General features: G+C 45.9%; 2 protein-coding genes across 2 annotated transcripts in view; both read right to left on the minus strand.

Moving 5' to 3' along the window:
- Positions 1–14,855, minus strand: part of LOC308461817 (olfactory receptor 5AP2-like) — a gene marked incomplete at its 3' end in the record, with an annotated part of 253,933 nt that overhangs the window by 105,163 nt on the left and 133,915 nt on the right. The gene's annotated exons all lie outside the window — the stretch shown is intronic.
- Positions 5,847–6,809, minus strand: LOC308461820 (olfactory receptor 14A16-like; the record flags this gene model as incomplete). Its single annotated transcript, XM_080978985.1, has 1 exon — positions 5,847–6,809. One exon carries the CDS (start codon positions 6,807–6,809, stop codon positions 5,847–5,849), a length of 963 nt encoding a protein of 320 aa, XP_080835111.1.

The following is a 14,855-nucleotide window of genomic DNA, read 5'->3' on the forward strand; positions in this document are numbered from 1 at the left end:
GGAAATGCACACAAGTGAAATTGCCAGTCTTTTGCATGCACCATGCCAGAAGAGGGGGTTTAAATGTGCTGGAGTAGACGTGGGTGTGGCATGCCATTGTTCCAACTTCTGGGACGGAGCACAGGTGTGAAGAAGGAGATGCCCATCTAGCTATTTAGCAGGGGTGGCACATGTGATTCTCACACCTTAGGAGCTAATGCAATTGAGTGTTTTGCCAAGAAAGAACTCAACTTTCAATTGTGTGTCTCAAGAGCTGCAGACAACAAAGATAAATAATAACAGCAGAGTGGAGTGAAAGGGAAAGGACAGAATAAACTGGAGTGGGAAAAGTGCAGAGGGGTGAGTTATGTTGTCACTGGCAGGTGACATCTGTAATCAGAGAGCATGAGTTTACACCGAAATCAATTCCTTTCTAGTTCTTTCATCTCCAGCAGATTTATAGGTGCCTAGAACCTATATTCCTTCATCTGCTTGAAATTTGGAAAGAATGACTGCAATCTTCTGAACAGTGGCAGGCTCCCCAGCCCCACAACCTTCCATGAATCAAAAGACAACTGAGACTGGTTTGGATTGAAACAGGTCACAACTGTGTTGAATACAGATGAAAGAGGAGTGGCTTGGGCATGGGACAATGGAAAATATGTCCAGCCCGCCTGCCAGAAGTGACACTTAGGTCAATCCAAACAGGTGTCACTAAGATATAAATGAAATAGGGTGACCCATGCAGGGACCGCCGTCCGGGGGAATGGCAATGGCCCTGGTCCCTGGCTGGGGGTGAGGACATGGCAACTCCCCCTGGATCCCTTTAATGGGATATCCCAGCTTTTGGAGGACCAGGCAGAGACTACTACTTCCCCTTCATCCAAGACAAGGATTGTCCCAATGCCCAACCCCAGTTGCGATGATTGCTGTGAGGTAGGCAAAACCAGCAGGCTGGAGACAATTTGCCTGGTGGACAAATTCCCACTCAGCCCCCAAATATGGCAGCCACCATAGCCACAACAAGGTCATTAAACAGCAGCTTGAACCAAGGGAGAGTGGTTGGGTAACTCAACAAGGAAAAACTGGTAAAGGCTCCAGGTGCGGTCTGTTTAATTGGCCTGAGTGCAGACCTGAGGGAAGCCTTTCTGCTCTGTCAGTTCTGCCCACTGGCCCAACCCGGTGGTTAGAGAGTGGTTGGGTAACTCAACAAGGAAAATCTGGTAAAGGCTCCAGGTGTGGGCTGTTTAAATGGCCTGAGTGCAGACCTGAGGGAAGCCTTCCTGCTCTGTCAGCTCTGCCCACTGGCCCAACCCATTTCTGAGCCTGTGCCCCCTTTGACAATCCTGGGCACAAGCTAGGATCTGGCATCTGATAGGCAGCATGGGCTTGTGTAGAGCTCCGACTGGTTGGACTTTCCCTGCATTATAATGCCAACATGCTGCATACATATAACCCCTTGCTCCATTCTCTGCTAAATGTTACAGAGCAGCATATTCTGCATACAGTAGTGGAAGTTGCAGGATGACCCAACACTCAAAATTGCCAGGTGGCAGGACTTCCGGGTTGGCGCCTCTGGCAATGGCGGATTTCCTCCGATCGGGAGGAATCCGCTCTGTGGAAAACAGGGTCTGAACCGCCACGGCGAGGCGGAGACCCACTAAAAACCACAGGCGGGAGAAGTCTGTGGACGTGGGATTTGGCTGGCACCTTTGCGCCTCCCCTACTTGCGGGGAAACCCTGTTTTGGGGATCCGGAGCGACGTGGGGTGAGTGGCGTGGTGTTTTGAATCGACTGCTTCTTTCACGGAGTGAAGCCGCATTGCTGTTGCCGGAGAGCACTGACATTTTCCTGTGGACAATTGGACTTTAAACAACTACTTGTGAGTAAAACGGAAAATTGGATTCTTAAATACTTTAATTCAGCACTGAAACGGGAAGGTTATAAACAGGAAGTCCGCCTCCCGTTTTTGTAAATAGACTGAAGCAAAGACGTTACAAGTTAAAGCCTTTGAAAGCTTTTGGCAAAGGATCAAATTTCCACCGGTTTGAAATACAAAATCCCCCTTGGAAGCAGGAGAAGAGGGGGAATTTTTGGATCTAGTGAGCCTGCAGGAGAGAGTGAAAAAATCAAATTACCACTGCTCTGAACCTGGGAACGGGCTGCCAGATGAAGTTTGGAGAGAGTGCTTTTGACAGAACGGATTTGACAGCTAGCTAAATAAGAGTAAGATACTGTTTCCATTGTCCTCTTCTGCGCCTAAAAAAGAGGAAAAGTAACTGAAAATTTATCTTTAATGCTTGAGTTGCGCTTGAAAGAACTGATACAAGTGGATACTGTTTCCCTCTAGAGGGAGCTTTTGAAACTGTTACAGGAGTATAACTGGGGGATTTCCAGTTGCAGATAAGGATTTTGAGAACCAGAGAGCGACCTTGGACTATTTAAAAATGTTGACAGGAGAGGCCATTGTGACTGTTTTATGCAAGATAAGCTGTTCGCTGGGACAGCTTCACAAGAAGATGGATGACATGACTTTCAAAGTTGATAATTTGGAACAGAAAGTGACCAACTTGAGTCAAAAAGCGAACACCAACACAGAAATAATTCAGGACTTGGTACAGGAACCCATTTTGGCAGGACAAATGGTGGAGGAGAAGGAGGAGAAGGAGAATGCTGCTGTTGTTGACCATAAAATAATACAAGTGAGATCTGTGGCTTTACAGAAGCAAATTGAGGACTATAAGTTGAGGCCTTCTATGATTGAATCTAGGAAAAGTCAGACTCCGAGGAATGGATCCCGGCTTGGATTAAAGAAGGAAAGTTGGAAAGAGCCCTCTATGCAGGGATTAACTGACTTTTGGGACATGGACTCGGGCCTGGAGGAGATTGAAGTTTGGGGGGCCTTTGGAATTGGAGGAATTTTGAAATATACCCGGAGATACTTTATGGACTGTAGCTTTAACTATGGAAATTTAGCTGATCTGTTCAGAAGGAAGAAAAGGATTGACAGGCTGGAGTTTCGCCGAGATTTGCTTTTTAGCATTAAAGAAAATGAAGAAGATCTGCAGAAGGGACTTGGAAAAGAGTTAAGAGCCTCGGACATAAGATCACCAGGTTGATGGACTTTATGGAATTGACAGAAAGGACTGGCAGAATCCGAAACCTGGGAGAGGAGATGGTGGAAGAAGATTGGAAAATTTAAAGTTTATATATAGACGTATGGTAAAACAAATGAGTGATAGAAAAATGGTGGAATGATTTCTTTTTATTTTTTTATGGGCTTAACAGAAATGTTATAAGGAGTTAAGCACATATAAGTATTTTAGTTTTAATGGAAAATAAGGTTAAAAAATACGTTATTTACAATATCACAGAAAATGGAGAAAGATGGAAAGGATTTGCTGAAACAACTAATAGAAGTGGAACACAAAAAGGGAGGTGTGAGGAGGTCGAGGAAACAAGGGAATGAAATATAGAGTATGGAAAAGAGACGATGTATGTTTTTAAATTGTTTTTGTTTTGTTCTATTCAGGGTTAAGGTTAGGGAGTGGGGTTTGTTTAGTTTAGTTTAATGTGTTTAGTTTTGAGTTTAGGTTGTGTTTTGTATTGTTTTGTATTGTTTATATATAGTATTGTATTGTTTTTTCCCCTCTTTTTGTTTTTCTCCTTTGTTTTTTCTTCTGTTTTTTTCTTTTTTTCTTTTCTCTCTCTTTTTGTAATCTATAAAAGTAATAAATATATATATATATTTTAAAAATTGCCAGGTGGCAGCACATAGCTGCTGTCTGTAAACACATTTTACACATGACAACAGATTTCACCAAGCTTTTTCCTGTTGTGACTCAGTAGAATACCTAAGTAAACCACAGCTAAGTGGTCAATACAGTCATACCTCGGGTTAAAGTAGCTTCGGGATGAGTATTTTCGGGTTGCGCGCTACAGCGAGCCGGAAGTAATGGAGCGCATTACTTCCAGGTTTTGCCACTCGCGCATGTGCAGACGGTCAAAATGATGTCACGTGCATGCATAGAAGCAGCAAATCGTGACCCACGCATGCGCAGATGCATGGACGCAGGTTGCGTTCGCTTCAGGATGCGAATGGGGCTCCGGAACGGATCCTGTTTGCATCCAGAGGTACCACTGTACAGGCCAAGACATCTTAAAATTCTATTACAGGAAGTATACACTATATTTTGAAGTTTTTTAAAAAATATTTTTATTAGTTTTCCAAATTCTTGCAAATCAAACCAAATTACTTTAATTTAATACAATTTCTTTTTAAAAAATCAGGTTTCCTGCTTGTGTTGCTAACATATGTCAATCATTTCCTCCTGTTGCCACATCCTCTCTTCTTTGTTGTCCACTTGTTCCTTCACTTGTTGTTAGTCCATTCTTACAGCTGACCATATTCTTCTCCTTACAAACAGCACCTCTGTTAGGTCTTATAAATATAAAATATGTAAATATAAAATCCATTTCACATCATATACATTGATGTTTCAGACCTGGTGTCCTGGGAGAGTTAATTACTATCTTCCTTCATTCAGTTCTTGCAGTGTTTATCTAGATGTTACAAGGTCACATTCCATTCCTTTCACTGTTCACCAGCTAGCGTACAGGCTGCGGGTATAAATAACTCACAGAGTACAAGTCCAGTCTCCACCATTAAAATTCGGCTCTGGAGTTCTTCCTCAGTGCACAGCCAAAAACAGACTCCTTTCTCAAATTCAACCTCTCGACAGATCTTCCAGCAGCCGTTCATTCGACTTGCTCTGCAATGCTCCCTCACACTCCTGGTCCAGTCCAAAGATAATTTTAAATAAAGTCCATACAACCGTGGTCAAGGGGGGAGGGCATAATAAAATCTTGTTACATTCCTTGTTGAGCATAAATCAAAAGCCTTCCGCCTCTTTCCATGGTGACAGACAGAATCACATAACCATGGCTACACACGTCTCTTTCATTTTGTAGGGAAAAGAAGGTGGAAAAAGAGACCATTTGAAAACCATATGAAAGCACAGAGCAGCTTTTCCTCCTGCTTCCTTTTCCAGCTGTGTGAGGATTCTCACGCTTCAGGGGGAAAAGCAAACATTCAAATGCCTTCAAAGAACCAGACCCAGTCTTTTCGGCAGCTGATTGATTGTAGCCCATTATCTTATGCTGTTCCAGGATCCTCTTGATTAACGTCAATATTCCAGATTAAGGAGGAACCCAACACAAATCATGCCAGAAATGGAGGCTCGTCCATGGCAGGGACACACTTTCAGGTTGCACTTGTTCTGCCTTTCAAGTTGGCAGACATGGGCTTGAGTGGCACAATGGGTAGCAGTGAACTCCTCAGACACCACTGGGGAGCATTGCAAGAATTGATGTCTCATAAATCCTCTCTTTCCCCTGCCTGAACTTTCCTGCAGCCCCTGCAGGGCTATGAAGAACAACCACCATTGATCGCGGGCGTGGCCGGAAACCTACATTATATTTTGAAGATTCAAAAGAACCACATTTTCTGTAAGTGGCTAGGAAAAAGAGATTAACTGGAAGAACATGACATCGTTCCTAATTACTTTCTGTGTTTTCTAAACATTTATATTTATTTGGAGAAAATGATTTCAGATGGTGGATGCTTTAAAAATGTATATGGGAAAACTGGTGTAAAGTGAAAAATTGGAAGTTTAGAAACTTTAAACATGTTTCAGAATACAAGAAAGTTAAGAGATTCACTGGAAGATAATAAAATAGAGATAAACTAGCATGTAAGTTGCTAAAGGTTTATACAGTATTTTCTTGTAAGGACATAAGATTTCACAGTGGTAATTAAAAACAGGAAAACAAACATAGTGGTAATTAAAAAGAGAAAAATTGCATTATTATTTCCTTAAGAGCATTGATGATTGTGCAAAAAAATGAGCAAAAACATTGGAAATAAACTTCCATAATGCTAATTTCAGTTCCCTATTCCTAATGCTATAGATTAGGGGATTCATGACTGGTGGCAACATGCAATAAAACACTGAAAGTACAAGATCTATTGATGATAGAGACTTAGAAGTTGGCTTTAAATATACTAATGAACCAATGAGAAAATATAATGATATTACAACAAGGTGTGGCAAGCAAGTTGAAAAGGCTTTTTCCTTTCCCTGGGCAGAAGGAATTCTTAGAACTGTCCTGAAGATCTGAACATAAGAATACACTATTAGAACAATATAAATGAAGGCCAGAGAAGCAGCAACACACGTATTCCAAAATGCAATGAGATATGATTCAGAGCAAGCAATTTTGATTAACTGTGGAATTTCACAGAAGAACTGATTGATGTTATTGGAACAAAACTCTACTGTGAATGTACTAGCAGCGTATGATGCAGAATACAGAAGCCCAGCAATCCATGCACCGATTGCCATTTGGATACATGCCTTTCTATTCATGACAGTCTCATAGTGCAGCGGGCAGCAGATGGCAATGTAGCGGTCATATGCCATAATTCCAAGGAGGTAAAAATGAGATCCAGAGAAAAGGACAAATAAGAAAACCTGACAGATGCATCCATTGTAAGAAATGGTCTTGCTGTTCATCAGGTAATTTGCCATGGATTTGGGGACTGTGACAGATATGGAGCCAAAGTCTTGGAATGCCAGATTGGCTAGAAAGAAGTACATGGGTTTGTGAAGCTGAGCACTGTAAGAGATGACTGTGATGATGATGAGGTTTTCAGAGACAGCGATCAGATATATGATCAAAAATATAATGAACTGAAATGTCTCCGATCCCTGAGTATCAGAGAATCCATGCAGAATGAATTCCACCAATCCTGAAGACTGGTTTAACATTGTGTGAGTGTGTGGTACCTGCAAGGAGAAGATAAATCCATTTTAGAAAGGAGGCGGAGAATGCTTTGATGCATGTTCCCCAATATGATTGTGTGGATTGACTTAAGTAAGCAATAAACAATTGATTAATAAACAATTCTTCAGGTTTATTTTTAGTTTTAAAGAAAATTAAATGGCATTAAATTGCAAAATAGTAAAGCAGTCAATATGAAATATAGTGAAATGCTTTTTTCAAGGAACACTGATAAAATCATCAAAAATTAACATTTTTTATCTACAAAATATAACATTAAAACAGCAAGTCTGGGCATATTTCATCAAAATAAAATGGTTTTAAAAGCCATTTAAAATAGTCCACTGAGGGCTTTTGTCCAGAATTATGTCATTAGGCAGGAATTCCTAACTGCCCAGTGATCCTTGGACATAGAAACTTAATGTAATAAAGAACTGTAGGGGCTATCACAGTAAAAGTCAGTTTCTGTAAGTGTAGATTGAATATTATGTGTCACCTGTAACACGGCCAATTCTGCAGACTGAAATAGTTGAGTGGGCATGTATTGGTAAACAAATAAACAAGCTCTAAACCAGGGGTCAGCAAACTTTTTCAACAGGGGGCCAGTCCACTGTCCCTCAGACCTTGTGGGGGGCTGGACTATATTTTGAAAAAAAGAAAAAGAACGAATTTCTATGCCCCACAAATAACCTAGAGAATCATTTTAAATAAAAGCACACATTCTACTCATGTAAAAACACCAGGCAGGCCCCACAAATAACCCAGAGATGCATTTTAAATTAAAGGACACATTCTACTCATGTAAAAACACACTGATTCCCGGACCATCTGCAGGCCAGATTTAGAAGGCAACTGGGCCGGATCCAGCCCCTGGGCCTTAGTTTTCCTATCCAAGTTCTAAGCTGTAAAGGGCTTAACATACTATTTATAGCACCTTGAAATTCAAAGCTGCCGCCAAAATTTCGCTAAATTGAACTTCAGATAATAAACCTGCAATCTATCTTCCAGGAGAAATATCTGAGAGGCTTGAAGAGAAACTAGGGGACTGAAATATACTCAGAGTCGCAAAGTGATTTCATGCTCTTTATTCAGCTCATAGTGGTGAGGAGGAATGAATGAATGTCCCCTCACAGTATCTGCTTTATATACATTATTTACACAATGGGCTGCACATGATTGGCTAATTCTGGAATTCTACTGTAAGCCAATCAGGTTGTGGATTCACTTCTATCTGGAGCAGGATTGGGTGGTTCCTGCCAACCAATCATACTGCTGCATTGTTCTAGGACCAATCAGACTGCTGCATTCTGAATCCTATTGTTCTAGGACCAATCAGACTGCTGCCTTTTGGATCCTATTGTTCTAGGACCAATCAGACTGCTACAGTTTGGATCCTATTCAACTCAGTACATAACACCCCTCCCCTCTAAGTTCCAGTCCTGCCCGGGAGGTCGCATTCATAGTCCTCAAGGTATGCCGGCGGCCTACGTGTGCGTTGTGGCCTGGGGTGTTCCCTGGTCCGGGCTCCGGGTTCTGGCTCGTGTTCCAAGGATGCTGGCTGTGATGCGGCTGTTTGGTCTGGTGCAACCGGCTCGCTCAGTCGTGGTTCTGGTTCCGGTGTCCTTTCGGCCTCACGGGTCCTCTCTGTATTTACTGATTCTGCCTCTCCTGCTGGCCCCTCCTGCTCTATGGGCCTCACTGCCCCGCTGTTCCCTTGGGACTCCTCTGACCTGTCCTCCTCCTGGTTTTCTCCCGGGAATCGTCGCCGTATCTGGTCGCAGTGGCGGCGCCAGCATTGCCCCCCATCCGTTAGCACCTCGTACGACACAGGGCCAGTGACCCTGGTGATTGTGGCGGGTACCCATGCTGGGCCTGCCCCAAAATTCTTTGCGTACACTGGGTCCTGGGCCTCGAAGGTCCGGGGGTTCCTGCCTTCCCCCACCACTACCTCATCCTGAGCTCTATCGGGGTGAAGGCGGTCCAATCTGATTGCAAGGCGCCGACCCATTAGTAGTTCAGCGGGGCTCCGGCCAGTCGTTGAGCTGGGGGTGCTGTGCTGTGCTAGAAGGAATGTGGCAAGGCGGTACTCCCAGTCCCCTTGCGTCATGCGGCGAAGGGTGTCCTTGGTGGTCCGCACCATGCGTTCTGCTTGGCCATTGGTGGCAGGGTGGAACGGCGCCGAACGGATGTGGCGGATGGCGTTCTGCGCTGTGAAGGTTTGGAATTCTCCTGACGTAAATGCAGTCCCGTTGTCTGAGACGAGAGTGTCAGGGAGCCCGTGGGTTGCAAACAGCCTGCGTAGTACCCGGATGGCTGCGGACGTGGAAGTGGACGGTACCAGTGCGACTTCCAGCCATTTGGTGTAGGAGTCCACCACTATGAAGAATGTTTTCCCCTGAAAGGGGCCAGCGAAATCCACATGCAGGCGTGACCATGGTGCTCGGGCGGACTCCCAGGACTGGACTGGGGCCCTTGGGGGATCTGGGCGGGATTCTTGGCAGGCCTGGCAGTGTTTGACCCAGGCCTCTATCTCTCCATCGATCCCCGGCCACCACACATAACTCCTGGCAAGGGCCTTCATTCTTACTACCCCTGGATGTGTCTCGTGTAGGGCTGTGAGGACCCTTTTGCAGAGGGGCTGGGGAACAACGACTCTGCTTCCCCATAACAGGCACCCCTTGTGGGCCGACAGTTCATGTTTGCGGGTTGTGTAGCCGGCGAATTCTGGCCCGGGGCTGCTGCTGGGCCATCCCCTCCACACCCAGTCCAGGACCCGGGAGATGACCCTATCTTTCTTGGAATGGTGTGCAACTTCTTGTGCCTGAATGGGGCGGTCGGGAAGCAGCTCCAGGCTCATAACCTCTTGTGCAGGTGCTGGGTCAGGGCCTGTTTCCGGTAGTGGTAGCCTGCTGAGGGCGTCCGCATGGCCCATCGCCTTCCCAGGTCGGTGAATCAGTGCATACTGGTAGCTGGCAAGGAAAATTGACCACCTGAGGACGCGAGGAGACAGCACTTGGGGGGTCTGCTTTTCGGGGGCAAACAAGCCAAGCAACGGCTTGTGGTCAGTCACCACGGTGAAGGGCCGCCCGTACAAGAAATCATGGAATTTTTTTACTCCCTTTACGATTGCCAGACCCTCCTTGTCGATTTGCGAGTAGTTCCGCTCGGTTGTGTTGAGTGTCTGGGAAAAGTACGCCACCGGTACCTCTCTTCCATCCGGGAGTTGGTGCCCCAGGACAGCTCCAATGCCATAGGGTGAGGCGTCGCATGCTAGCACCACCGGCAGCCTCTCGTCGAAGTGTGCCAAGACCGAGTTTGAGACAAGCAAGTCCTTGACTGCCTGGAATGCGGCCTCCTGGCGCTGGCCCCACACCCAAGGGGCCCGCTTGTCCAGGAGTCTGTGTAGGGGCTCCGCTACCGCCGCCTTGTGGGGAAGGAAGGAATGGTAAAAGTTCAATAGTCCCAAGAAGGCCTGAAGTTCAGTCTTGCTCTTGGGCGCTGGGGCATCACAAATGGCCCGTACCTTGTCCCCAGTCGGGTGGACCCCTTCTGCGTCCACCATAAATCCCAGAAAGTCCACCTGAGGCACTCCTAGTAGACATTTTTCCCGCTTCACCTTGAGACCCGCCGTCTGGAAACGGTGCAGAACGGTGCGGAGGCGGTCCTCAAACTCCTCTGGTGTGGGGCCGGCAATCAACACATCATCGAAGAAGGGGGTGACGCCAGGAATCCCTTTAAGGAGAGAGTCCATTATATTCTGGAATATGCCTGGTGCCACGCTGACACCGAATTGCAGCCGCTTTACCCTGAACGCTCCTCTGTGCGTCACAATCGTCTGTGCCTCTGCTGTGGCCTCATCTACTGGCAGCTGTTGATATGCTTGGGCCAAGTCCAGCTTGCCAAAAATTTTCGACCCAGCCAGGGTGGCAAGGACATGGCTGACCACTGGCACTGGGTATGCGTGGGCCGTGAGGGCCTTGTTTATGGTACATTTGTAGTCTGCGCAGATGCGGACCGAACCATTAGGCTTGACGGGTGTGACGATTGGGGTTTCCCAGGGAGCATTAGGCACCGGCTCCAGCACTCCTTGCTCTACGAGTCGGTCCAATTCCTCGTCTATACGGGGTTTCAAGGCGAACGGGACCCGGCGGGCCTTGAGCCTGACCGGTCGTACTGCGGGGTCAAGCTGTAGCGCAATGGGGGGGCCCGTATACTGTCCCAATTTCCCATCGAAAACCCCTGGAAATTCCTTGCATATGGCGTCCACGTCCACTTGTAAGCTAGTGTGGTTCACCCCGGTGACAGCTAGCCCCAGTGGTCCAAACCATGCCAATCCCAGTAAACTAATGTAGGGGCCCTTGACCACAAGCAAGTCCAGTTGCCGCGTCCGCCCTCGGTATTGCACCCTGAAGGTCCCCACCCCCATTGTGGGGACCTTACGTTTCTGGAAGTCCCGGAGGGTGAATGGGGCCGGCCTGAGTTTGGGACCCCCAGTGGGACACAGTTTCCTTAAGGTCCTTGCCGAGATTATGGATAGAGTTGAACCCGTGTCAAGCTCCATGCGGCATGGGGCCCCCTCTATCTGTACCTCTACATAAATTTTCTCTACGTTGGGGTGGGGCAACTGGTATACCTGGAAGTCCGTGAGCTCCGTCGAGTTGCCTTGGTGCGTTGGGCCCCGGGACCTGGGGCTCTTGGATTGGTCATCTGATGCCTGGTGTCGGGTGGGCCGAGCCCGACACACCCGGGCGATGTGTCCCGATTTTCTGCACTGCCTGCACTCTGCGTTGCGGAAACGGCAGGTCCTCCTCTCGTGACTCTCCCCGCAGCTTGCGCAGTTCCCTCCTTCTCGTCGAGGCAGCTGTGGTCTGTGCGCTGCTTGAGTGCGCTGCTGTACTCGGTGCACCTCCTCCCTGTCGGATCCTGAGTCGTCGGTGAGGTCTTCATGGTGGACCCTTGGTTGGGATGGCAGGCTCGGCCGTGCCTCTTGGGTCGACCTCTCGGCAGCTTCTGTTGCCAGGGCCTCCTCCAGAGCGACCTGGAACGTTAGGTCCTTCTTAGCGTAGAGGCGCCGTTGCAGCTTCTCATCCTTCAGGCCACCGACGAGGCGGTCACGAAGCATGTTCTCCAGCTCTGAGAAGTTGCAGAACCGGGCGGCTTGGCGGAGAGAGGTCACAAACCCAGTTATGGTTTCCCCAGGGGCTTGCCGCTTTGCGTAGAAGGCATTTCGACGAGCCACCCCTGAGGGCTGCGGCGAAAAGTGCCCCTTCAGCTGTTCCATTATTGTTTTGTATGGAACAGTAGCGACGTCTTCAGGCGCAAGGAGAGCCCGGGCGATTTCAAACGTCTCCTCTCCGCAGACGCTGAAGAATATCGCCCTCTTCTTGGCGTCTTCTTCGTCGGTGACCCCTTTGGCTTCTAGGAGGAAGGTGAAACGGGAGGCGTACGCTTCCCAGTCTCCAGATGCTGGGTTGAATGGCGAGAAGCTGCTGTTGGCTGCCATTCTGAGTTCCTTGTGCCCCGGAGCTGAAGCCTGGATACACGGTGCGAGGCAGCGGTGCGGCAGTTGGCGGTGCTGCGGTGCTGTGTGTGGCAGTCAGCTCAGCGGGATCCCATCCTCGTCGCCAGTGAAATATACTCAGAGTCGCAAAGTGATTTCATGCTCTTTATTCAGCTCATAGTGGTGAGGAGGAATGAATGAATGTCCCCTCACAGTATCTGCTTTATATACATTATTTACACAATGGGCTGCACATGATTGGCTAATTCTGGAATTCTACTGTAAGCCAATCAGGTTGTGGATTCACTTCTATCTGGAGCAGGATTGGGTGGTTCCTGCCAACCAATCATACTGCTGCATTGTTCTAGGACCAATCAGACTGCTGCATTCTGAATCCTATTGTTCTAGGACCAATCAGACTGCTGCCTTTTGGATCCTATTGTTCTAGGACCAATCAGACTGCTACAGTTTGGATCCTATTCAACTCAGTACATAACAGGGACCATTGACTTTATTTATCTACAAGAGCAGTACTGTCCCAGTTTTTTTGGTGTATGAACGTCTTGCTTTTGCTTAATCTAAGTGGAGGTCTGAAATTCTTACCCCCAAACCTGATACGAATCCACCACTGGTCCTTTCACTCCCAGAGGCAAGAATGAAAAGCAGGCATCAGTTCTCAAAATGATCCAAGTAACCCCAATGATCATCAATCTTTGTCCAAATCAGGATTCTGAGATGCACAAGCAAAGTGGGACTTCATGGGATAGGTGCCCCATTTTCTTCTTCCAGTGTGTGCATGTGTGCTTCTGCTCATTCTGTTAACAGGAAGCCTAGAATCATGCCTTCCCAAACCTGAATAGAAAGAATACAAAGCAGACATCAATTTCCAACATAATCCAAGTAACCCCGTCTGTCAACTTTAACCGTCTTAGTCCATGCCATGTTTCCAACATCCATAACCAAAGAGGGACTTACTCTGGCCTGTTCTCTTCTATTTGCAGGCAAGAATATTCTCTTTATTGAATGAAATTGTATCATTCTTGGTGACATGGTGACTCTTCTGCACACCTAACCTTTGCAGACTCTGGACTAGAGAATCCATAAATAACTTGTGATAAAACTTTATTTCTATTATGTAGGTCACCAATAATGGAAAAGTATCCCATGCAATTGACTTACCATGCTGTTCAGGGGCAGATCTTGGGTAATTTTATCTGCTTCATTTTCATACCTGATTAAGATCTGTGGCATTTTTTCCTGGGCAGCCAATGTGATTTGCCCTTTCAATGTATCACATCCTTCTCTCTCCACAGCTGTCTGAGAGGTGATACTGTTCTCTGAAATGTAAAGGAGAAGCTGCAATGAATATTTATTTCCACCACTCCCAGGAGTCTAATCAAACCCAGAAGGAAACACTCACAGGTGTTTATGGTATATATGTGTATTTTACTGTTTACATATAGAAACATTCCATGGAGTACCAACTGATAAAAGGTTATTTCTGGCCAACCAATGTGATTTGCCATTTTCTCTGTGGATCACATCCTTCTCTCTTTTACTGTTCTCTGTATTGGCAGAAGTAAAAAGGGAGATACTCCAGTTAATTCTACCCATATTTATTTCTTTCACTCCACATGAGTCTGGGGTTCCAACTTGAATAAAGTATTGTGGGGGCATGGCACGTAAGCCCCACCCCACATAATCAATCACATGGTACAACATGCACACACCTTTTGAATGGCAATGCCCATTAATTTTTTGGGCTCACATATTTTATTGGGGTGTTTGTGTGAAAGGACTTCAGCCCCTAGAGTTAGCTCCTATGACATGAGTCAACAGTTTTATGCAGCAGCAGCAAAAAAGCTAATATTATTCAAGGCTGCAACAGCTTTTTGTCTACTAGGAAGGAAGCATATTCCTGTCCACCTCTGCTTTAAAAATCACTTCAACAAGTTTGAAAATTTTTCAGATATCCCATATTCTGTGTTCTACTACCATATGAACTCATAACCTTTTGTAGGGTGGAAAACAGCTATTGATCACCTGTTTAGAGTAATCAATAAAATAATTTTTATTTTTTTAAAAAAATATTTTTTAGTGATTTTCCTCATAACAAATATCCAATATCCTTACTAAATATTCATTTTCCAATTTCCCCCCTCCCTATTGACTTCCCTCAGCTTCCATTTCTGGTTTGTTACATCAAATGATACATTCTGCTGTTTATATATAATAGTATGTTATCACATTGTTATACTTATTGTTCTCTGTAAATAAATTTGTAAATGTTTATTTAAATCCTGCCAATGAGTCCATTTTTTTTGTTTCTGCAAATATACTGTAAAAGGTTCCCATTCTTTTTCAAAATCACTACTGTATTCTCCTTTTCACACAGTTAACTTTGCTAACTGCATAGTTCATCAATTTTCTTGCCATTGTTCTTTTGATGGTACTTATCCAGTCTTCCAATTTTGGGCTATTAAAATTCTAGCCGCTGTTGTAGCATACATAAATAGTGTGCGTTTTTCTTTCG

This window comes from Podarcis pityusensis (assembly GCF_964106645.2).
Source record: "Podarcis pityusensis genome assembly, chromosome: 13".
Classification (NCBI taxonomy): Eukaryota; Metazoa; Chordata; class Lepidosauria; order Squamata; family Lacertidae; genus Podarcis; species Podarcis pityusensis.